We start from the raw sequence: 26,135 nt of genomic DNA, 5'->3' as shown, positions 1-26,135 counted from the left end.
TTTCTAGATTAAATTTATAAAAAAGAAATTATAAATTTTAATATATATTTATTGTTTAAATAATTTTTCTATTCTCATTTAATATTTATCTTTTAAATATTAGTGAAAGGATTTATTGTTTCACACATTTCTATGAATATTATATTTATAAAAATATTTCAAAAGTGATAGTAATAAATAAGTTCGTTGGTATTACTCGCTCCGTCCCAAGATAATTATCATATTTAACAATTTTACATATATTAAGAAACTACAAAAAATGAAAGAGAGAGGGACAAAAAAAATTTACTAAACTATTCTTATAAAACATTGGTTGATTCTAATTATTATAAATGCAAAGTAAATGAATAATAAATTGAAAGTGATGCATATAATATTAATAAGATGATAAAATTAATTAAAAAAAATTAAAATTATATTAAAAACGACAATTATTTTATAACTATATTTTTTTTAAAATGCGACCATTAATACGGAACTTAAGGAGTAATGTGTTTTAGTTTTTGTTCTTGATTGGGACTAGACTCTAGAAGGAGTATTATATATATAGCACACTTATTGATCCAATGATCAATGTCTTACTACTCACTTACTTGAGTATTGATTGCACATATATCAAAATAACATTTGTGTCATCAATCTTATCGTTAATTGATTTTCACCACTCACTCATCACATATATACCTCTCATTTATAATAATCATAAATCAAGAAAGAAAAAAAAAAACATGAAAGTAAACAATCCTTATGTGGTTGTGATAATCATACAAGCCATATATGCTGCCATGTTTCTTCTCTCAAAAGCTGCATTCGACCATGGAATGAATAATTTCGTCTTTGTCTTCTATAGACAGGCTTCAGCCACTATTTTCCTAATACCTTTTGCTTTCTTCTTTGAATGGTACGTATATATCTTAATTAATTAATATGCATAATTAACTTTAATTAATTCATTTATTAATTTTTCCTTGAAAGCTAACAATAACTAATTAACTTCAATTAATTAATTATTTAGGAAAAGTGCACCGCCTCTACCATTCACAACCTTTTGCAAGATCTTCTTCATTTCTTTCATTGGGTATGTATATATGTCCAAATTAGTATTCAATATAACTATTATATAATTTTTTTTTTTGACAAAATTATAAATTTATTATTAATAGGATTATATTTTATGAACTTGATTATTATAAATTTATTCATATGTTGGTGATTATTGTTATATAATATAATTATTTATATAGGATAACATCGAGCTTGGACATATATGGTATTGCCCTAATAAACACTTCTGCAACTTTGGCTGCTGCTACTACAAATTGTCTTCCAGTTATTACCTTCTTTTTGGCACTCTTACTCAGGTACATATAGTTAAGTATAAACTATAGATGTATGAAATATGATTGCTTTGATTTTATTTTAGGGAAATGATTTGTGGACATCATATATATAGTTTTCAATTGTTTAATAATTTTTTTATTGTGTTTGTATTTTATACGGTATCAACATACGATATGGTATACTAAATTTGATGTCTAAATAATAATATTTTTTATTTTTTATTTTATTTTATTTTCTCACCCTAGATCTTAATAAAATTGGACTTTAAATTAATAAATCGAAGTTTGGCAACTTAATTGTGGGTTGTGAAGACAAGGTCATGGCATGTTTCCTAGTTGGAAAGTACATTTCCAGATCTTGAGTTTCAGCTTTTGGATAACTTGTTGATTCCACATGTGTTAAGGTTTTGCAGCCGCAGAATATACTGTGAATAATTAATTGTCCAATAATGTGGTTTGTGTCTTGTCAAACTGACACTCATCCGAGTTCCATAGTTTGAAGAATAAATAAGTAAATAATTATTATACATGAAGATTTGATTTGCACAACAATTCTAGCTTTTTGGTGTACTAGGAGTTTGAGTAGTTGTATGTTTTTGGGAGGATTTGCAATTTTCTTCTTGTTGAAATTACAAAGTTTGGGTTATATATATAATATTTAGAGACAGAGTAGTCGTATAATTTTTATTGTAAAAATGTAGATTAAGTATGAAGTGTCAAATCACATCAAATATTAAATTTGTGAATTGACTTTTAGTGATATTTTACTTCTTTTATAAATGTGTTTCCCTTTGAAATTTTCTTTATTGGTTTATTTTTCACTTAGGTAAAATATCAACTATATATCAAGCTAGCTTTTTTGAGTCAAGCGAGTTGGTCTTTGTTTCAAATTTTAGAGTATGAAAGTCTAACTATATTATTAATGTTAGAAATCTATGTTGAATATTCTTTTTAGAATGGAATATAAGTAAAAATTGTTATTTTTTTTTATTTTAGAATAAAATATAAAATCATCTCTAAAATTTTCCTAATTTTTGTTTCCACCAATTTATTACTATTTTGAAGAATATTGTATGTAATATAAATATTTTTATAATGAAATTGTATAATTAATTATCATTCTTATAATATATTTAATTTAGTCTATTTTTACTTATAAATAATTATGGAAGGAGTACACCGTAAATAATTATGGAAGAAATTATTTTATTGCTACACTTTTATATTAATTAAACATAAAATAAGATTTAAGGTGTGCAAAATAAAATAAAATAAAATAAAAACATAGAATAAAACAATGTATTTTTAGGGCGAACAAGTGAACACCCTCAACTAAATTTAGGTATGTTTCTGATTTTTATGTTAGTATTTTCTTGTTCACCAGAGTTTGACTTTGATTTTTTAATTCATCATATCCCGAGTAAGTTCAAATTATTAATTTTAGTTGTGACATTTTATTAAGTGTAATGTTTATTATCCTAGCATGATTAATTAAGAATTTGTTTGTATTAATTTCAGGATAGAAGTTTTGAGAGTAAAAACAACTGCTGGGGCTGCTAAGCTGGCTGGGGTTGTGGCATGTTTGGGTGGAGCAGCAACCCTTGCTTTTTATAAAGGTCCTCATTTAGAACTTTTAAGCCATTTTCACTTTTTTGGGTACCACAAAACCCAACAAATTCAGGGTCACGTTCTATCTGGGTCATCATCATGGATCAAGGGTTGCTTCCTCATGCTTCTTTCAAACACCTTTTGGGGAATGTGGCTTGTACTACAAGTAAAAGAAAATATCAATGATTTTCACCAATTTAATTATAACTTATCCTTAAATATTAGTAGTACTCACTAATATTCTTTTTCTCATTTTTTTTGTTATAATTTAAGCAGACTTTTATCATAAAAGGGTACCCTTCAAAGCTGCTACTTACAACTCTTCAGTGTTCCTTAAGCTCAATTCAGTCTTTGATCATAGCCTTGGCTGTAGAAAGAGACGTTGAACAATGGAAGATGGGTTGGAATGTCAGACTCGTTGCTGTGTTATATTGTGTAATTTTCTCAATCTTAATTAAATAAATTAACTTTATAAAAAAATTAGATTGATGAATTTAATTAGTAATCTATGAAGTGATGAATGATAGTTATACTAATTAGTGTATTGTGATTATAATAGGGAATTATGGTGACTGGTGTAACATATTACTTACAAACATGGGTTATAGAGAAGAGAGGACCAGTGTTTCTAGCCATGTCAAATCCATTAGCTTTAATCATGACTATATGCTCCTCTGCGATTCTTCTGGGAGAGATAATTAGTTTGGGAAGGTAATTAATTTCATTCATTACTTAAATTTGAAGCTTTCATTTTAAAGTTAATTAGATTAATTATTTGATTGTTTTTTGTGTTAATTTGAGCAGCCTTTTAGGTAGCTGCGCTTTGGTTTTAGGACTGTACTGTGTGCTGTGGGGGAAAAGCAGAGAAGAAATGCCCAAAGTTTCGTTAGATTTGGAGCAAGCTTCGTGTTAGAGTGAAACTAACACGAGATTATTATGGTAGATAAATATTTAAAAATTGTTGTAAATTATAAAAGCGAATAGTATTGTTCTTTGGAAGAAAAAATTCATTACATTAATCGTTATTATGATTAAAATGATGACTCAATTTGGGTCAGACAAAAAAAATAAAGAAAACAAATATCAAGATCTCAAAACTCACTTATATCCAATTCATCTTTTTATTTCTCTCAATCAACAAGAATCAAAACATTATTTCAATAGTAAGGACGTGTATAAGTTTAAGGTTAAACATGTCAAATATGGGTCAATTATATTTCCTGTAACATTGGGCTCTATATAGGTTGTACTTTTTATTTTTGGCTATTTGGATTGTTATCATTCATATTCTAGGAAGTATAGGAAAGATTTAATTTAATTTCAAAAAAAAAAAATCCTTAACATTCTGAAATAGTGAAATATACTAAGACAATTTGTCCTATAGTTCGTTTATCACTTTATCTTGGAATGATAAGGTTACAGTACAAAATCATAAAGTATAATTAAATCATCAATTGCTTAAACAAATCTCACTTTACATTATCAAATGGTTTTGTTTTCAGCATAAAACATATGTAATGCAAGAAACATTCTTAAACTTGTAGTTTTGGGTTCCTTAGAATTCTCACATGCAAACCACATCAAAATTACAATTTACATGGGTGATTTTGACCTATCAATACTGATAAGCAATAAAAGGAAACAAAAAAAAAATTGACTCGACAAGAGAAAAAAATCAAACTTCAAATAAACAAAAATTAGAAAGAAAAAAATGTCACACAACATATAGATTTAGATTGCTTACGGTTGAAATCCTATGCATTCACACAGTCAGCATATCATTGCATTTAAGTCAAGATTGTATGATCCAAATTTCAAACTTAGTGTCTTAAATTTTAATAACCAACCAAAATCTTCGTATTTTCTACACGGTCCAATCTTGATAAAAGAAAACACTGTGCTGACTGCATAGGATTCTCACCGCACCAAATCCAAATCCAATTATTGATTTCAAGGTTTCAAAGAATCTTACTGCCAGCATCAGAAGGCTTGGATGTATGCTCCACCCCAACATGGCTTTTCTCTTCTATGCTAGATTTTGCTTCCTCTGCTTTGTTCTCCACAGACTCTGCAGCATTTGTTACAGCCACATCAATTACTTTCTCCTTAGGCAAAGGAACTACCACATCTTCAATATGAGTAGTCTCAGATGATTGTTCTTGTTTCATTGGTTCATTCACTAGTATTTCACTTGAAGCTTTCTCAGCTACTTTAGTTTCTGGCATTATTACAGTCACCTTGCCTGCATTAGTATTTTGATCAATTTTCTCTACTGTTTCTTCAGCTGGTTCATTGATTTTGGTTTCTTCTGAAAGTTTGTTAGCTTCTGGTGGTGTTTGTGTTTTCACAGTTTTTTCAGCTGAATCAGTGCTTTGATTTTGCAATGAAGATTTGTCTTCAGCATTAACAATCACTGCAGATTCTTGTTTTGTAGTAGCTGGCTCAATGTTGTTTTTGGTTTCTTGAGAGAGTTTTTGCTCTTCTGTCTTTGGAGATTCATGTTTCAGTGTTGGCTCGTTATGTTTAGCATCTTCCAAAGGTTTTTCTGCTTCTGATGTTTCTTGTTTCACAGTTTCGTCAACTACTGTTTTTTCATTTTCTGTGGAAACCTTTGCATCTTCATTCTAAGACACACGTAAAGTTACACAACAGAGTCAGAGAAGTATTTTCTCTTAAAAATTTAAATAAATTGTTTTAAAAGAACTATTAGTTTGAGTCAAATTAAATTCCAAAAAATTGAGTTGTAACTTCTAAGTGTTCATGGACTAAGCTTTATAAGCTCTATTTAATTAGACTTATTTTTCTATTGCTTGCAACAATAAAACTCACACACTAAATATGAAGAAATAGGGATATTGTTGCATTGAACCTACAAGTCAACATGTTAAATGCTACCATTTGAGCTTAGGATTCTATTTAATTAGACTTTATTTCTAGAAACTGTGAGGGTTGCCTTTTTCTATCATAATAAGAAGTGGGTGAATATATAAATTGATCCATGAAATTGTAAATGTTGATCAAATTAATCCATGAATTTTGTAAATTGGCAAATATAATTTTGTTATTGTAATATATCAATCAAAATAAGTCATCTGTAAACTTTTGTCATTAGATACTTTGATGTGATACTATAATTGAATATATTGCTCATCCACGACACATCAATGTCATCTTCTCGGACACAAATTTGCCGATAGAATTTAGTTATCTAACAAATAAATTTTGAGGTAATTGTAATTGTGCATTGACTAATTATAGATAAATTAATCCATAAATGATTTAAATTTCATAGAAAAATCAGTCTAAGTTTTATTAACATTAATATCATATCAGTATAAAGAGGTCAAATATTTAATTAATATATCACATTATAATATCTAACGATAAAAATTAAATATGAACAATTTTGATTATTTATTTATAATTTCAATAATGTATTTTTCAATTAACAAAATTTAAAAATTAGTTTCATTAATGCTTACAATTTAAATGATTAATTTATTTATTTACTCAATTAATTCATGCCATTTGGACTTTGAGTCTATCTCTACATTCTTTACAAAGATTCTCTCACATTCAATTGAAAGGATATGAGATGTGTAGAAAAGTGAAGGAAAGAAAGAAAAGCTAGAGTAAATGAAAAATATAATAAGTAATCTGATAAAAAGGAAGAGATATAAAAACCAAGAATAAACAAATAAATGAAAAAAAAATAACCATTATTGTTTCTTGGGACAGATGGAGCTAATATATCGGATTTGTAGCGGGTAAATTTTTTTTGGTCAAGATTTGGAGTGGTTAATTGCAAAATCAGACCTGGTCACTAAGGCCCATATATGGCCAACAACAAATGTGATGGCCCAGCCCATAATACTTAATTTTTTTCTTTTCCATAAAAAAGATAGTAAATATCGCCAACAACTCACAAACAATTATGAAATTTCGAGTTTGGACCAAGGACACATTAAATTTAACAATGTCAATATTTTTCAGTTGAACTATGACTTAAGGACAACTCATAACACTTACTACCAATAATTAAAAATGAACCATGGACCCAAAAAGAAAATACACAAATATATATCGGTCACATCAATTTTTTATTTTATAAATAAAATTTAAGGTGAAAGGATGATGCATCGTCCAAAGTAGAAAAGTCTTTAAAGCTCAATCTCATCACTTTCACAATTAATTTATTACTACTACTATTATTAAGAAGATATTTTCGCATCCCTCTTTTTTTTTTCAATATACCAAAACTTTCCAAAAAAATATGTTTCTTAATTACTCGATTTATCACTTTAAGGTCGTGTTAAGATTTTTTTTCAATTCGACAAATTCAAGGTGTTTGAATTTGATTTTTTATTGGTATTTGGCTTTAGATAGATTTGTGTTTTTATGTGTGTTACAGAGTTATCAAATAAGGTTGTGTTTCATATAGGTTTTTATGTGTGTTTGGCTTACAAATTATTTCTATTTTAATGTCGTGTTTGGATTTGATACCCAACATTGATTTCATGTCATATTTGTTTGTTTTGGGTTTAAGAAATTTGATTTTGATAAGTTATTTATGGATTTGAGGACTGAGTTTGATGAATATTTTGGATTGAAGGGGTGATAAATTTATGGGTTTGGTTGATGAAGATGACAAATTTACAGATTTGATGTAGATGACGAAGATAATAAATTTATTAATTTTTATTACGAAATAATTTATCAAAGAAAATTAAAGAATAGATAACTCATACAAGAATTTTAAAGAAGAAAAATTTGAAATGTTATGAATTTGAATTTGTAAGTTATGAATTTGATAGTATATGGGTTTGAAGACAACAAATTTGATGAATTTTCTGAATTTTAAATTGAATGAGATAAAAAAAAATTATGAATTTGAGTTTGAAGATGAATGATACGACAAAATTTAATATTTTTTAATATAAATTAATGAAAAGAATTATAGGGACTAAAATAAAATTAATAAATAAGTTAAAATAGTAAAAGAGAAGTTAAGTTAATAAGTTGTATTGTAGTTAAAAAAAGAGTCAATTAAATAGAAAGAAAACATTAGCTAAATTCCACAAGTTAGCAGGTCAAGCAATGACATGTATGAGACCCACCACCTACCACGCATGTCTACCTCAATTTCGTTGTCGCGGATCCAATTCCATCACAGTCAACTCAAACTCATAATGTTTCAAAATTTCAACCAAATATGGAAAACAAATGAACATTATTAAAGTTAGCATAACAAGGAGGAAAAGTGGTTTTTTAGGTTGAGTTGCATAATTGCATTATAGGAAGAGTTTCATGATTCGAACGTGCACTAGAAACTCTATTCAAATTCTAACCTTTAGTTTGCACTTTGCCATTATTCATGCATGTTTGTAACCGTGGGACACACTAGTTAATTATAACGATAGCATGAGAACAATGATAGCGCTAACCCAAATCAATGCTATAAAGGGATCCGAACAAATAGGGCTTTCCAAAAGGTGTTTGCCTTTCATTTAGTGCACCATCATGTAATCTTTTTATTATTCCAATATGGATTCATAAACACCATTAAAATTTAACTTTAATAATCAGTGTAATTGATATTTGTTAGTTGAATCAGTCATATAATGTAATGTTTGTGATAATTTTGATAAATCTTTGAAAATAAATTAAGAGAACATTGTCGAAATAATTAAAAGTTCAAACATTAATTATTATGCTTTGTTACTAATGTCATAGTAGTACAAAACTAAGTGTAGATTTGGTTTTGCGGTGAATATTGATCCATGAGAATTATCGTAAACAGTATTCGCGCGCGCACATAAACGAGAGAAAAATAAGTTGTGTCAAAATAGAAGGAAAAAAAAAAATCACTAAAGATGCGAGGTAATATTTTCATGTAAAATGGATTAAAATTTCCTATTGTAATACATGACACAAAAAAATTGTTAAATATGACGAAAAATCATTCATGAATACTTCATTGGCTTTATTTTATTTTATTTTTTTCTTTTACTTTTACTCTTTGTATGACTTTTGATTGATTCAATTAATTTTTTGACAATTTGGCGATACCGACTCAGCATAAAAAGTTAATTCTCTTAAACCAACCACAAACCCAAACCTGTACATAGTAAAACTTGCTATTTTTAAGGTAAAGCCCAGAAACCTCACTTTAAACTATTTTAACCAAATAAAATTTTAAAAAATTTACCAATATTCACCCAACCGTACAATTAGGACTTTTTTAGTTGCTTATGAAAATGATCAATCATAAAAATAAAATAAAAAAGATTTTAGTAAATGAAAGAAATGATTATAATGAGAATGTGTACCTCCTTAAACAACAAGCTGAGAGAACGACGTTTGTTTGCTTGGTCATCATCGTGAACAATTTCGTTTTCGTTAACATTAAGATTAAGACCACTCTGTTCTTGTTTTTTAACCACTTCGGCTTCAACAGTATCTTCGTTGAATTGTTGGGGTTCGGGTGTCTTCGCATAGACATCACCTTCCTTCGCAACCTTTGGTTTTGTTGCACACCCCCCCATTTGTTTTTTCAACCTCCCTCACTCACTATCGTTGATTTTGTACGATTCTTTTTAATTAGCCCCAAAAGAATGAAAGTATATTATAGGTGAGAGAAAAGGTAGGAATGAGATGAACGTGCGTGCAAATCAGATAGAGAGAGAGAGAGAGAGATTGTGCTGTAGTTTCCTTATGTGTTTTCACACAAAGACAACAAACAGAGTAATCAAATCCTTATAACCAGGAAAAGTTGGAAAATTAACTCTTTTTTTAATTAGTAATTGTATTAAGAATCAATTATTATTATGAGAGGAGAGGTGAGGCTTCAATGAAAGTGGATGATTGGTGGATGCAAAAAGTTGTACCTCAAATCATGGAATGTGAAGGATTCATTTCTGCCTCAATTGCAATTTTTCCATTTTTAATATGTATCCGAAATTCTTTTTTTATTACAAAGGAAATACTTTTTTTTTAAATAAAATTTAAAGATGACTAAGATAAGAAATACCTTAAATTCATTCAAATAGTTTATTTTAAGTTATAACTATAAATCAAGATGACTATTTTCTCCAAAACCCATTTTAAGAAGAAAAATTTAAAAACTAATAACCACATGAAACACCACAATATTTTTTTACAAGAATATTGTTTGGGAGTATAAGAAATATCGGTAGCAGTAATGACTAAACATCCGGATCTTAAGAGACACATAACATCTTCATTCAACACTCTGAGACAATGAGTATGTGAGTCGTCTCTCTATCTTATATATTCAATGTTTCATCAAATTTTAACGGGACTAACTACGCAACTTGAACTAACAATTTAGTATATGGATCATTCTCGTATTTATTTTACAATTCATCAATGTAGTGAGACTAACCACTCACATTTGAATTAACAATTTTTTTCTCAAGTGTGAGTCACCTACATCACTAGACTTGATATATACTAAAGATTTCACTTTTGCTTCTCACCAAGTTGAACTATGACATTGATACCACTTGTTGGAGAGTTTGAAAGAACGTCGAAATAAATATCCAAATTCCTAAGAGAACATATCTCCACCTAAACCTTAAAAATAAACATACATCTTATATATATATAAGATTCATTTCATCAATAACATTCATATTTTAATTCCAACAATAATATTTTGTGTTGTTGTTGCCTATGTTATGTAACATCTAGAAGTGCAGCACCAAGACAAATTTAAGAGCATCCCTAACTAATTTTAGGTTTAATTTCATGGTGGAAAATGATTTTTTTTGGAAGCGACAATTGATCAACTTAAATATTAATATGTGAGATAATTGTAAAATTCATTGGAAGATATACTTTGATATATATTGTGGGATCCATTTTTAGTTTTAATGAAATTCACCATTAAATAAAAATTGATTTAATTGTTTTAAGGTGAAGTAGTTCAATAGAATCCAACCAAATAATTTTAAAGATGCATTTGGTTAGAGGTAGAGAGAGGAGAGGGACTTATTTTAGATTAAATGTATTTGGTTATTTTTACGAGGGAGAAAAGCAAAATTTACCGTAAATTAACTTTTGTTCTCTTTTTATGTTAAAAATTTGGAGGGAATGGATTCATCGTAATAACTAAAAAATCATTTAAAATTTATTGTCCTATCATTTAAACAAAACTTTTGTAACAATCCGACTCGGGAACTAAAGAATAAGCATTGCCGTCCACACATTTCCACTGCAAGAAACTCGTACACACACAATATTTTTTTATATCATCCTATGGGAATTGAAATTCACCATATACTTTTGTTATACTATTTTTTAGCATTTTTATTTTTTAAAATAAAAACCTATTATTATTATCATTATTTTAAGAAAAAAGTATATGAGATCAACTGTTCAATTACAGGTGTCTTTCATATTAAATGGAATAAGAGTTTGAGTGAAATAGAGTTTTATTTAAAATTTACACTTAAAAAAATCAAAAGTAAAAAATCTAGATTATTAAAAAAATACAGACAATTTTCTAAAATTGGATTTGGTTTAGTGATTCAGCCAATTCAACCCAAAATTTTCCGGTTTTTATTGACAAGTAATTTTTATATTTTGATCAAATTGAATATAAATCCGATTTCCGACTGTCCTATTCAGGTTTTAAACCATTGAATTCTTATTAAAAATATGTAATACTACTAATAATTAGTTAGAAAATTCATTAAACATTCTAACCTTTTATATGTATATAAGAACATTTTATTATGAGAATATATATACCATTTTAGACATTTTAGGAAATGGGAAGTAAGTGTATCATGTGGCTATACCATATATGATATGTATATAGTTCGTACAAATAGAATAGAAGTTGGCAGTCCAGCTGTATGGGAGTTGAAATGCAGAATAGGACAGCCATTTGGTGGGGCCTTTGGTAGATATTAGGTGTTGTCACTAACTAGACAATAACATAGTAGCCATAAGTTGTTGGTGTCACGTACTTCTTTTATGTACCAATTTTGCAAATGCAGACGGACATTTTAATTCATATGTATAGACCTATTATATGTTCTAACAAACTATATAATAATAATACAACCAATATTACATGCTCTTTCTATAAACTAAAAGAAACTGTTAAATACTATTATTTGGGTTAGACTTTAGAGCATCTTTGATTAGAATTTATTTGAGATAGCAAGACATTTTAGTTAATGGAGATAAAATTATAAATTATTTTTTTTTATATAAAAAATATCTTGAATATGAGCAAAATTACAAACGATAACATCAATATTATTACGCGAAAATTTCAAAATTATAAAATTATACCATTATATATCCAAAATTTTGAAAAGTATACTTCAACATCTACAAATTATAATTCCTCTCCTTATGTTTTTATATTTTAAAATTATTTATATTTAATCATTTTTAATACTATAAAAAAGTATATTTCTCGGTGGATGTTATTAAAAAAACACTCAATAATCTATCTCTCACACCATTATACATTTAATTTTTCACAAATACAATTATTCAATCATTTTTAATAGGAACAATACTTAATTTAAAGTAGAAAAATAATTAAATTATTCAATGGCTAACAAGAACATAAAATTGCAAGTGGGGGCAGCTGCCCCCAATTATTCAGTCACGTATATAATGCAAAAAGTTGTAAGGAAGAAAATGATAGAGTGAAGAGTAAAGAACCCCAACAATTTATGCATTCATACACTGAGTAACTGAGTATGTGTGAGTAGGTCAATAGCTATTAAATGACTCAAATTTTAAATTAGTTATTTTAGTTTTAAAAATAAAATCTGCTTTAAAATTACTTAAACTACACAGTATCTATTCAACGGATAATAAGGATGAGTTGATGGTGTGATATCGTAAAATTACTTACTGCAATTTATTTACCAAAAAGGTTTGGTGTACATTCTATTTTGGTGTATACATCTTAAATTCTTTAGAGAATAAGAGATAAAAAATAATGAGTTATAAGTGTATCATACTTTTAATTTAAATCCTAGCGGTAGGCTACTCACAAACCAAAGAGATGTAACCGGAAATACTACCACTATAAAATAAAATAGGTTTAATTACAGATTTGGTCTCCTATTTTAGTTGAATCGCAAAAGTAGTTCCCTCATTTTGCTTCTCTCCAGTTTTGGTCCCCCAAACAGAATTTTGGTCCAAAATTTGATGAAATTTTATGTTTTAAAGCCTTATTACACCATTTATGATCATAGATTTTAGATATAATTGTTGCAAATGAGATCTTGAGACATGATATGATTTAAATAAATACAAAAAAAAATGAAATTTCATCAAGTTTTGGACCAAAATAAAACTAATGAGAAATAAAATGGTGGAACTACTTTCGCGATTCAGCTAAAATAGGGAGATCAAAATTGCAATTAAACTAATAAAATAAATAACTTTCTGGAAGGCACACTAACAAGTAGTCATGGCAAGTGAGTACAGTAGAAGCGAAATTAATTTCTCTCTTCCACCTTTCATTAGTTGGAAAAAAATTTACATTTAACCCATTTTATAGTATAAAATTTAAATCTTTATTGTTATTCATGACTGAATTTGAGTACAGCTGCCTCGCACACATTCATATATATATAAAATAATAATTTTAAAAATAATATTTATTATAATTAATATAATAAAATAATTATTATTATATAATAATAAAATTTAAAAAATATTAAAAATATATTATTTTTAAATATGAAATTATAATTTATAGTATTTTTAAAAATATTAAATATATTAAATATTTATATGTATATAAATTCTAAAATAAGAATAATATTATTATCTATACTTCAAATCCGCACATATTTTATATACTAAATATTAAAAATAAGTACACAGCTGGACAACGCAGCAATACAGTGCTGTCGCTTTTATTCCTTGTGTAATGTACCTTCAAGCGTTCATCATTGCTTGAAACGAGGAAGAGATTTATTATTGCCAAATCCATAAAAACAAAAACAAAAAATTCAACCAAAATTCATTTAAATTTCTCAAATCACGAAATTAGTTATATCAAAGAAAAGAAAAATAACTCATAATTTGTAACCAAGGTTATAACCTGAACAGTTTGGTTCAATCATTGAACATAAAATTGGTATAAACCTTCAAAATTGATCAAGTAAAAATTTGGTAAAAAATCAAGATAAACCATGGATGGTTCTCGAGTTCAATGTATTAAGGAACGAAAGTTTTTAAAAAACATCCAAAATGACAGTTTTAGGACATCTTTGAATGTATTTTAGTTTTAAATTTTTTAATTTTTAAAAACTATTTTATAAACTGATTTAAAAAAATCATTTCAAAAAAGAATATAAAATAAAAACATGTTTGGTAATTCTATTTTTAATAATTGTTTTATAGATGAAAAAATGAGATGGAATATACTTTTAAAAAAGATGCATGGTATAAAATTCGAATGCATTTTTATTTAAAAATAATAATCTAAATGATAGTCACATTTTATTGTACAAAATAGTAAACACTTTTACTTATTATTATTTATTTGGTATAGGATTGATATATTATTATTTTATTGATTTTTTTTCTTTTTTTTTTTTATCGAAAATAATTGTATTTGAATTGGATCAGAAATTAAATATGTATACTTTTTTTAACAGAGTTTCGAATTCAAATTCACTACTTGCAAGTAGAGACGATTTTCACCTCTCATTGTTATATATATGGTAGCTTTGCTACCCTAAACAACATTATTTTTTTATAAAAAAAATACAGTTTTATGTTTAACTAATCTAATAATATATATTTAACTACCTCAAATAAATGTATTTTTTAGTAAATTAAGAGAAATAAAAGAGTGAACACATTATCACTTGATTGATATATCCAATGGTATTGTTTTAATACTTTCAATTTCTACTACAACTTCAAATTCAATATTTTTAGCTATAAAAAATTTGATGACATGTCTCAAGAATAAAATTGACGATGAATTTCTTATATATAATTTAATTGTTTTAATTTGAAAATTTATTACTAGTTATTATAAATAGAATAATAGATAAATTTATTTTTTTTAAACGTCGTCGAACACTTAATTTTTTAAATGGTTATTATCGATTTTATTTTATTTATAACGATTATAATTTATAATACAACTTACATTTTATATAACTAAAACTTATATCCTCTTAAAAAAAAAAAGTAAAAAATTGTTGCGAATTTTTTCTCTCGCCGATTGAATTTAATACATCAATTTTGAAAAAATAATTTATTATTTCTGTATATATCTGACCCCTCAAAGAAATTAAACTACTTATTGGTTGTGAGAATTTAATTCATTGCATTAGACTCAACTTCCATGGGTACTGACATCTTTATTTGTCTACAAATTAAACATGAATGAAATTTTTCGATAGGGTTAAGCATGAAGGCAAATCTTGTAAAAAAAACATGAAAGCAAATAATAATTAATTGATAGAAAACCTCGATAATTTTCTAAATAGAGATGTGATGCTTTCGTTAATTTTCAAGTATTTTAGTGATTAAATATGCATGTTCCTTGTTAGACGTAAGTAACATCATTATCACTAATTAAAAATCATTAGTTACTTAATGAGATGTTCTTTGTTAGACGTCAGTATCATCATTATCACTAATCAAAAATCATTAATTACTTAATGAGATGAGAAAGATAATTTATCTTAGATCAAAATTCAAATAGTATTTTTCAATAAAATTTTAAATCAAACATCATGCTATAAGTGATTAAATTATAACAAGCATAAAGAACAATAACCAAACACTGAGATTGTAAACAACTAGAACATGTATATAAATCAAAGGAGATACATGAAAATGTGATTACATTTAATTCCAACAAAGATATTTAGCTACACATTTCCATGACAGCTAACAAGCTTAAGTTGAAATAAGAGTATTCAATGGTGATTCTTGTTCTTAAATTTATGTCTCCAATAAGTCTCTGTTCTGACTTAAATTTTTGCTTAAATGGTTCAATGCTTGTAAGCACAATATTCATTTGCTTACACAAACAAGAAAATATGCAGATATAAACTTTCTGATGACTACAATACTAATAACTAACTATATACAAAAATTTTAAGTCAATAAAAAAGGTAATAATTATTTTTGGCAATCAAATTTAGCATAAACTTTTTTATGCATCTAGCCTGAACAGCTCTAGATGGTTAGATGGAGTCAAATAAATGAATAAAACAGAATGCCTCACATCCATGTGAAAATAATATAACAACTAAAATTATATTTGAAACTAATTTTAAAATATAAGATACAAACTACAGTTTGTGAGTATGAAAAAAGTAAATGCAATTACAGTTTGTGAGTATTAAGCATCATAGCATTATTTCTTTGCTTAATTTCTATAACATTTCCTAGAATGAATCATGGAGAGTAAAATGACTATCAGCTGCTATTATCTTCATATCTTTCCAGTACAAAGATATTGCCTTTATCATCCCTTCCTATTCTCATTGTGTCATCGACATATCTATAAGATAATGGAATTAAGAACCAACAATAATTAAAACCAATATTAATAATAAATATAAAAACATAGAAAGACAATCTATGTAACAATTTTATTTTATGTAACAATTTTATTTTATGTTAACTATGTAAAACCAACTCTTCGTATTGAAGGTACGTCCCGTACCCGACACTGACAAACACAAAGACATGTAATTATATAGATCACTTTTATTTATCTAAATTATTTTCAATGTTCTCGTGTCTTAGTCGTGTGTGTTAGGCAATTAAACTTGTTAAAAGACTAGTCAGCAAAGATAATAGAAAATAGTAATGATACATAGACACACTTTTGTACATAAATGTCATTAATTAAGTTGAGCAAATGATTAATCTAAATTGCGACAAAAATGTAGTTAATTCAACTACATAATTAACCACAATTTTTCAACATGATCGAAATTAATCATCCACGCAACTGAATTAATCACATTTTGGCACGCAATTAACTAAGTGTCGTAGGATACGTGATTTCTAGCCATCCCTCTGGATTGAAGATGCCCAACAAAATATCATAATTTTTCCGAAACACATTCATCAACTGTGCAAACAAGGAGAAAAATTAATTAGTCGTAGAAAATTGAAGTACAAATTTGATTAGCACAATAACAAAAAGAAAAAATGTAACATCTAAGTAACATACCTGATCAGGAGTGATTGTGGAATTTTCAAAATTAATGTCAACCTTCTGTGAATTTCAAGTAGTAGATATAAGTAAGTAGTTATTCAGCAGCAATAACATTATAGAACTAAACAAGAAGTTGAGCTTTAACTGTTGTGGAAGCAATCTTGAAAGAAGCTTCAATGCTAAGCTCTCCAGACAACAATATCAACCCCTTTGCATTGAACTTGATCACATTGACTGCTTTGTTCTCCATTTTTCAAATCACATCACCAATGTTTCAACTCAGTAATAAATAAGAAGGCCATATATACCATACAAAAATTCAGAAGTGCATTGTATTTGTACCTTGGCTTTGTCAATAGTCTGAAAGAAATCACCCAATGAGATAAAGTCTCTTAGGCCTAACTTTGTTCTTCTTGATCCCAATATTGAGATAGTACTGTAAACAAGCCTCCAGCACCCATCCACCTTCAAATAATACAACCATAACATGAAAATTCCTATATATGACAATGGAATAGGTTTTTTTAACTTTTTAACAAATAAAAAATAATGTTTTTTTATCCGAATTATACTTCCGGACGACATAAAAACTGTGTTTTTTTTTTATCAAAAGTATATTTTTAAAGTGACTTTGGAGTGGAAAAAGAAACTCCCATTTTTTTATGTCACTATGGCCACTACGCAATTGCTTATGACACCGCATCAATCACACTTAACTATAATTCTTCATAATATCAAAAATCATGACACGACAATGATTGTGCCCTCGATTTAAAACCTTAACAATGACCAATAAAAAGAAGGAGTTGAAGTTACCTTATCCAGTTCAAGAGTTGGTTCTGGAGTTGGATTTTGAGATTCTATCTGCTTCACCAAACTTTCAATTTCTGACTTCTTGCCAGATGGGATTCCAAATATTCCTCTGTTGATTCCTTCAAACACATTTGTTTGCAATCCATTTCAATCATATTCATATTATGACTCTTTCCATGTTCTTAATAACAAAGAATGAATGAGAATAACTGAAGTGAGTACCTTCCACAGCCTGAAAAAGCTCTCTTTTCTTGTCTTCAACTAAGCCTGAGACAGAGGATTGTTCTGCAACTTTAATAATGGTAATGGGTCTAAACCATACTGGCTTCTCACCAAATCTTGAGGTGTTTATCCTTGAACAATTAAAACCTGTTCCAAATCTTTGAACTTTCATGATACTCATGGTTCTACAAACTATAGGAGTCAAAATTTTGGCTTGGTTCTCACTAAACCATGTACACAGTGGAACTGTTTATATATTATTGTCTTATTTAATTTTTTAATCAAAGTTTTGGATAGGTCTATCGAGACATGTGGTTAAAATTCCAAGTGCATGAGGTCCATGAGATAGATACCGTACCTGTGGGTTCTTAATTTTTTATTTTTTATTGACAAATGGTTCTTAATTTATTGACCTCGAAAACCACATGTTCAAATGGTGTGCATATATTGAGGTACAAAAGAATATAACAGTAAAAATTGTGTTGACTGTACTTGAAATGGTTGAAACCATTCATTGATGTACAGTTCCAATACAAAATTAAGTGGCCAAAATTACTGGCTTTAGCCTTGTATTCTGCATACAACAGTAATGACATGTTCAGAAGATTCATGAATTGAATGTGTTTATAGGTAACGAGGAGGATTATCAAGCTTCATAGTTTAATTGTAAAGGAAATAGTAATAGATCTGTAAGGCACCTTTGAACCTTCTGAAGTGAGATCAGAAAACACAATGGGGAAAATTTGCAATGCAAAAAACAAAGCAAAATTCGGCTAAAAGTTGAAACCAGATTGAACCGAACTAGATGGTTCAACAGGTAGAATCGTGAACTACCCCCGTATACAATTTGGTTATTTGAGTAGTTCAATTGCGGTTTCATCCTAGTTTGAACAGTTTAAAACAGTTGAACTATAATTCAGAGTTCCCATGAGTTCAATGTCCGGGTTGGGTGGTTTTTAAAACATGATACTAATCCTTGGCGTCCTTCAGTTGAACTAGCCAGGTTAAAAAGTCAGACTGAAAAATAAAAAACCCGCAGAAGAAAAATGAAAAGGACAACAACGTTTGCAAGTCAACAAGTTCCACAGAAAGAATGAACTTGGCAGCAATTAAAATTAAAGCAGAACTAGAATTGATTAATACATTCAGACATGCAAAGAAACCTTCATAAATCATGCACTGTTGGCTTTTCTACTTTAACTTCATTTCTTCCAACTTTCATCTCTATCAAACATGCTTACATGTAATCTAGTTAGCAACACCCAAGAAAGTATAGAAGAGTACTGAAAGTCAATTCAATATAAAATCACACCACTGAAAGTCAGAAATTGTCAACTAAAATTTAGCAGTACAATATGAAATTTGAGTGACAACAAACATAAATAGATTAATGATCCACAAATATTGCCAGCAAGATATTGTATGGATATTTTTTATTTATCTTAAAATATTAATATAACAAAAATAAATATGCTCTAAGCAGCAGGATTTGATTGGTTGGACTCTTGCAGTTTTTTCCACTGTTCTGGGGTTACAGCTTTCTTTACAGAGAGTGCATGAATCTCTTTCATTTCCTCCTCTAAGGCAGCATTCACCATTCTATGCCTTTCCAATAGCCTTTTCCCTTCAAATTGTTCAGACACAATCTCAACTACAAAACTTGCACCACACCTAATAATACCAACATGGAATTATGAGATTGTAAGATATAAAGCAGCTGGAATATACAGTGCTAGAAAGAAGCCAACACAGTATATGTTATATGATAAAAATAAAAATAAAACTGACCCTCCAGATGTATCCAGTACTTCCTGAAACACAAATAGAAAAAATATATATATAAGCTTATAAACAATTCAAAAGAAGAAAAGGGCAAATACAAATGGAAGGTTCACATTTATATAAAACTGACACTTCATATTGAAAGTCTAACGCGTGATGGTGTCCAACACTGTGCCAGTGTCTGACATGTGCTGGATTCCAACGTTATAACACTAACACTTCATATTGAAAGCAGTCTGACATTGACAATGTCTCACACATGTTGGTGTCCAACACTTAAACTGACACATGTGATTATATTCAATATTTTATCCGTGTCTACTAGTAAGTGTGTTGACACTTCATATCGAAAGCATATCAAGACTCAAGAATCTCACAGTTGTAGGTGTCCAACGCCAAAACCGACACCACACAAATGCAAGTGAATAGATTCAATCACTTTCATTTTCTTAAATTGTTACCGGTGTGTCGTGTCTTGTGTGTCAATGATTCATATGAGTTTCGGTAAGGTGTGAAACTGTTAAATGGAAGTTTAGGTTTTGAAGAACAAACCAAAAACCCTTATAAAATTCCCGTAGAAGTTTGATCAATTTCCCATTCATTGCATAAAGATACATTTTCAACCTAATTGTCACTTAGGATCTGCACAATATATGAAATAATACTTATAAAAGCTTGACATTTTACCGAAGTTTGTATTGGTCAAAAGGGGGTACGTGTACTTGGGCAAACATGAAAACAGGGCAAGCTAAATGGAATTTGTAAATTGTGTTTGAATTAAAAAAACAAGAAAATAAAAGTAAGGAAAAAAAAGCTTACGATATGGGAAGGGTTAAGTTTGGAGTTCAAGGATGACTCGACTTGTTCCTTTGTCACACCCATTTTTGTCTTCCTTAAGATTTGCCCTCTCTCCTTCTTCTTTTTTGGGGTATTTCTTCAATTTCTAGTCAAAATCGCATCTTAATTTGACGTTCTTCACACGCGATAGATCGTCAAAATATCCTCTTTTGCCATTCACTTTTTTATATTTTAGTTTTTTAAATTAATAAATTAATGTAGATTTTATATTGTAATATTATTTCATTGTTTATAAATATTACATTAATTTTTATATTTTATAGTAAAAAAAATTATAAATTATTTTTTAAAAATAATAGAAAATAGTTTTTTATAAAAAAAATATATTTATTTATTAATTTAAAAATCAGATGTATTATATTAGACTCATGTATCGTAAAATTTGTCTTTTCATTAACCTGTTAGATTTTATTTATTTTTCTTCAATTATTTACATATTTATTTCAATGCTCTTGTTTTATTAGAGTGAACACGTGGGTCTTCGTGGGTACTTACAAGTGGATTCTCTCTCGTAAGACTCCCCTGGAGTTTTATATTGACTATATAGAAGATGGAGTTTTAATAATATAATACAAAATAAATATTTTAGTAGGCTAGATTATAACTGCAGAAAAAACAAGTAAAATCCCACCAACCCTATTTTGTTTTTACTTTAATTGAATTTTCAATTCTTCACAAATCCTGTAATTTAGAAGAGATAAGTTTGACATACCTAATCATTATGAGATAGAGATTAGTGATTATTAATTTACACGGCACTGTACATTCATCTTTATTCACCAACTCATGTATTTATTGGGCAGTATTCAAGAGATGCAGTGCATTATAGTATGCTAAAAATTGATTTCCAGCTACTAATGGTGCCTCGTTAACTAAGAGGGGACTCCAATAATTTGTGTATTATTTTCCAGAAATACAATTACCAATGTTCATCCTGCCACATATACTTGCTTATACTGTTAAGCAAATAAAATATATTTTAAAAGAACTATTTCAATTGGAGTATGCAATTGAAATGGTAAAATCATTGTTTGGAATTGATTGCATATATTAGAATCTATTTTTTTACTGGCAGAGATAGATGGTGAATTTTGGAATCAATATTTTAGTGGTGAATCTTACTAAGTGTTGTTAAATTAACCAAAAGCTATTCGTAGTGATCCAAAAAAACACAAGGAACGTAAGAAACAATATCACATTAAACAAGAATACATTTCATAACAGTTCAAGATTCATACATGGAATCTAATTAGGGTTTAGACAGTTAAAATTTCACAAATTGAAATTAAATCACATAACTAGGCCCTTTCGCCTCTGATTCTTCTTGCAAGTTGAATGTCCTTAGGCATAATAGTAACTCTCTTAGCATGGATAGCACAAAGATTCGTATCTTCAAACAGTCCAACCAAATAAGCCTCAGCAGCTTCCTGAAGAGCCGAAACGGCACTGCTCTGAAACCTAAGATCCGTTTTGAAATCTTGAGCGATCTCACGAACAAGACGCTGGAAAGGAAGCTTACGGATCAAAAGCTCGGTACTCTTTTGGTACTTACGGATCTCTCTCAATGCAACTGTTCCTGGTCTAAATCTGTGTGGCTTCTTTACACCGCCGGTTGCTGGTGCTGATTTTCTGGCGGCTTTGGTTGCTAGTTGTTTCCGGGGAGCCTTGCCGCCGGTGGATTTGCGGGCTGTTTGCTTTGTACGTGCCATTGGTGGAAGACTCTAGAAGATTTTGTTTTTGAAATGAGATTTTTATGATTGGATGCGAATTTAGGTGTGATGGATTTGGGTGTGGAGAAAGGGGTTTTATAGAAGAGAGAGGTTTTTGAACGCTTGGACTTAAATTTTGGAGGGAGAGGAAGAGAGGGAGTTTTCGTTTTGGGATCGATCCGTGTGTGTGTGAATCTAACGGTTATGATTGGCTTAGAAGATAGCACGCGGATTCATCTTTTGAGGCTTTTCGGCTTACTATGGTTTGGCGCGGTTGTATGTTTTTCACATTTTTTGGCTTGTGCCTCTTCTAATTTTAACTTTTTTTTTTCATTGAAGAAGGACGCGCGAGTACAAATATTTTAGCCGCTTCTTAAATTTTTTACAAGATTGCTAATGAACTAAAAAAACAACTTTTCTACTTTATTATTATTTTCACAATGGTAAAAGATAAAACAGTACAATATTAGCTTGAGTAATCGAGTATTTTTACAGACTTGTTACTTCATTATATTAATTGTTTCATAAATACGGAAAATGATGCATCACATTGATTTTTTGACTCGTTTTATTATTAATAATAATATTGAATCTATAATTCCTTTTACTCTAGTCATTTAAATATTTTTTTCTCAAGTAAACTCATTGCATTTCATTCAAAATAATAGATATAATACAATTAGGTACGTAATTAAAGTCATTGCTAAGAACGTATGAGACAAATGTTATCAACAAATCACGGCACTACCATATGTTGATTGTCTAACAAAAACAATTCAATAATTATTGTATAGGTAAAGTAAATCTCTACACTTATTAATGATAGAACCATATTTCGTGTAATTTGATTTAACTTTGAGTACATCATCCACTGCTTATTTGTAGTTCATATAAAAAACAAGTGTTAACCCATAAGATGTTATCCACTTGATTTCTTTAACACAATTTATAAGCTTTAGTGCAATCATCTTCCATGGGTGTCGCTCTATTTGAGCAACCAACACTTTTTCCCATTCGTCGCGTAAATAAAAACTCACTCCAATGTAATACATATATGTTAACAGTGTTGCGTCGATGTTGCATTTAATAGTACCTGTTGTGGGAGGCTGCCATGACTTATGACCCCTATTGCTTACGATAATCATGACGTGGGACTTATTGCAAGCATTTGTTTGGTAACAGAGCAACTGTTTGGTTCAATGAGTGGTTGCACTGGTTGTGCTACATGTTGCCCGAGCTGGAACACATGTTTGTCATGACACTTAGTTGTTGTCCAAATAGCTAGTATTTCTTGTGTGCGATGAATCACCTGATCGGTCGAGTCGCTAATGTTATCCCAAATGATCAAGCAACGTTTCTTCCAACTACTCGAAGCAATAAATAAAAATGTCATAATTGATCCATATTAAGAATACTACAAATTTTACAAAATACGTCATCAAGACCTTTTGAACCCATAAAATAGGCTCCAAAATATGTAAAAGATCTATCTCCTATCAACAAGCAGCACTCTATTCACAAAAAAGAACACATGTCAAGTTGATTCCGATGTATTTCGACACATCACACAAGTCAAAGTACAATAAATGCATTTACTCTAGAGTCTTAGTATAGTATAGACACAATTCTTTCATATTATCCACATAAAGTTCTTCACCTTCGGTGGGACTTTCATACTCCATAATTTGTTCAAATCACTAACCACTTGCCATTAGTCCCAGTCAATTAAAGTATCAACACAAAGCATGTAGGCACTCTAAACTACATAGTCACCATTAAAGCTGAAATGCCAAATAATTTCATATGAATTACACGTACCAGTAAGAGGAATTTTTAAGATTTACACCACATCTTTAACCATAAAAATGTCTCTAATAAGTGGTTATTTTCAAGTTGTGTTATGCTCATCAATCAAGATATTAACGCACAATGAATAATCAAAATATAATTATGGGGGTAATAATACTAGGATTAGGTTCGCAACGAAGCCAATGGGTATCTCTAATTTGAATGGAGAAGCCATTACCAATCTTCCATCTATGCCATTCATCAACCAAAATTTGAGAATACCAAATGTTAGGCCAAACATAACTATGTGTGCATCAGAGACACTCTGAAAACACCCTTATTCAGAAAATATTTAAATATACCTCTTAATAATTTACCCCCAACAAAACAATACTCACTATATTGCATACTTGAATCTCAAAATTCTTAATGGAAACATACCTCTTTAAATATTTTACCCTCAACAAAACAATACTCACTATATTGCATACTTGAATCTCAAAATTCCACATTCGATCATTTTCATGTCTCTCAATCTATAGTTTTCTACCATCAGTTCACCTCATATTTGAACGCAATGTCCAAAAATATTTTAATGGTTATGATATAACAAATATAGTTTATCTGTGAGATTATTTTCTATTTGAATTCAAAGCAAGATGTTTATCCATGCATAAATTAGACAATCGAACCCCATTTTTCGGGCGAAAATTAGCAAAGCAGTGGCCATAATGCACTTCCTTTTTTGTCATTAATCAAGTTTTCTATTTCTTCTTCCCATTTTAACACTCGACATTCGATGTCAAACGAACTCGTTGACAAAAACAGTCGAAGATGGTTTTTACACTACAACATTCGGTTAGTAGTGGATTGACAATTTTCACCCGGAATCGACCGTTGTCCGCCTCTAATTTATACTTCCTTAATCACTGTTTGTTTTTCACTTTTTTGTCTCGTTTGTCTCTCTCTCAAGAATGATATAATAAAAGGGACTACATAAAAAGATTAAGAAAAACTATAGTGAATAAAAATGCATGATTTTGATTGTTACACCTCTTTCTTTACTAGTTGTCTGCTATTAATATTTTTAACAAAATTAAATACGTAAAATATCATTTCATCATTGATACTTTAAACCTTTTATTTCTCTTTATTTTTTTCGTCACTCACCTAATATCGCTTATTCATATTTCAGACCAAGATATGTTATTTGTCTAAGTGTGTTTTACATTGTGATTTATTTTTAAATTTTGAAAATCGCACGTGAACTCAATTTGCGTGCATATTAATAAATTAGAATTGACACAAACTAAGTTTACGTAAACATATGCAATATGTGTTCACGGAAGCATATGTGAGATAAGTTGACGTATATTTATGTTTTTATTCTAGCTACCACCGCTCTTTCTTTACTAGTTGTCTGCTATTAATATTTTTAACAAAATTAAATACGTAAAATATCCTTTCATCATTGATACTTTAAATATTTTATTTATCTTTATTTATTCGTCACTCACCTAATATCGCTTATCCATATTTCAAACCAAGATATGTTATTTGTGTAAGTGTGTTTTACATTATGATTTATTTTTAAAATTTTGAAAATCGCACATGAACTCAATTTGCGTGCATATTACTAAATTAGAATTGACGCAAACTAAATTTACGTAAACATATGCAATATGTGTTCACGGAAGCATATGTGAGATAAGTCGACGTATATTTATGTTTCTATTCTAGCTACCAGAACTCATATTGTGTGATGGTACATAATATTAACTCTATCTACGCGAAGTCAATTAACACAATATT

At 28.8% G+C, this 26,135-nt stretch overlaps 5 protein-coding genes across 5 annotated transcripts; 1 reads left to right on the top strand and 4 right to left on the bottom strand.

The window, feature by feature from the left end:
- The first annotated feature begins 569 nt into the window (after positions 1 to 569).
- On the top strand, positions 570 to 4,049 carry LOC101503758 (WAT1-related protein At5g64700). The gene is made up of 7 exons (XM_004503920.4): positions 570 to 901; positions 1,016 to 1,078; positions 1,245 to 1,361; positions 2,859 to 3,114; positions 3,225 to 3,383; positions 3,508 to 3,659; positions 3,753 to 4,049. Exons 1-7 carry the CDS (start codon positions 729 to 731, stop codon positions 3,859 to 3,861), a joined length of 1,029 nt encoding a protein of 342 aa, XP_004503977.1. The 5' UTR covers positions 570 to 728; the 3' UTR covers positions 3,862 to 4,049.
- Positions 4,050 to 4,461: 412 nt separating this feature from the next.
- LOC101503418 (uncharacterized) lies at positions 4,462 to 9,710 on the bottom strand. Its single transcript, XM_004503919.4, has 2 exons — positions 9,278 to 9,710; positions 4,462 to 5,572 (listed from the first exon to the last, which is right to left on the bottom strand). The coding sequence occupies exons 1-2, from the start codon at positions 9,491 to 9,493 to the stop codon at positions 4,907 to 4,909; spliced, it is 882 nt and encodes a 293-aa protein (XP_004503976.1). The 5' UTR covers positions 9,494 to 9,710; the 3' UTR covers positions 4,462 to 4,906.
- Positions 9,711 to 16,213: 6,503 nt separating this feature from the next.
- LOC101502772 (fibrillin protein 5 homolog) lies at positions 16,214 to 19,335 on the bottom strand. Its single transcript, XM_004503917.4, has 7 exons — positions 18,187 to 19,335; positions 17,968 to 18,083; positions 17,494 to 17,616; positions 17,297 to 17,395; positions 17,167 to 17,211; positions 16,991 to 17,064; positions 16,214 to 16,485 (listed from the first exon to the last, which is right to left on the bottom strand). The coding sequence occupies exons 1-7, from the start codon at positions 18,365 to 18,367 to the stop codon at positions 16,401 to 16,403; spliced, it is 723 nt and encodes a 240-aa protein (XP_004503974.1). The 5' UTR covers positions 18,368 to 19,335; the 3' UTR covers positions 16,214 to 16,400.
- A 145-nt stretch (positions 19,336 to 19,480) lies between these two features.
- Positions 19,481 to 20,942, bottom strand: LOC101503088 (protein BOLA2). The gene is made up of 3 exons (XM_004503918.4): positions 20,788 to 20,942; positions 19,975 to 19,997; positions 19,481 to 19,857 (listed from the first exon to the last, which is right to left on the bottom strand). The coding sequence occupies exons 1-3, from the start codon at positions 20,848 to 20,850 to the stop codon at positions 19,662 to 19,664; spliced, it is 282 nt and encodes a 93-aa protein (XP_004503975.1). The 5' UTR covers positions 20,851 to 20,942; the 3' UTR covers positions 19,481 to 19,661.
- A 1,065-nt stretch (positions 20,943 to 22,007) lies between these two features.
- LOC101502470 (histone H3.2) lies at positions 22,008 to 22,619 on the bottom strand. Its single transcript, XM_004503916.3, has one exon. It carries the CDS (start codon positions 22,533 to 22,535, stop codon positions 22,125 to 22,127), a length of 411 nt encoding a protein of 136 aa, XP_004503973.1. The 5' UTR covers positions 22,536 to 22,619; the 3' UTR covers positions 22,008 to 22,124.
- Between the last annotated feature and the right edge of the window lie 3,516 nt (positions 22,620 to 26,135).

The sequence above is a fragment of the Cicer arietinum genome, chromosome 6, assembly GCF_000331145.2.
Source record: "Cicer arietinum cultivar CDC Frontier isolate Library 1 chromosome 6, Cicar.CDCFrontier_v2.0, whole genome shotgun sequence".
Lineage (NCBI taxonomy): Eukaryota > Viridiplantae > Streptophyta > Magnoliopsida > Fabales > Fabaceae > Cicer > Cicer arietinum.
Note: the sequence above shows the minus strand (reverse complement) of the source record. Positions and strands in the feature narration are given on the sequence as shown.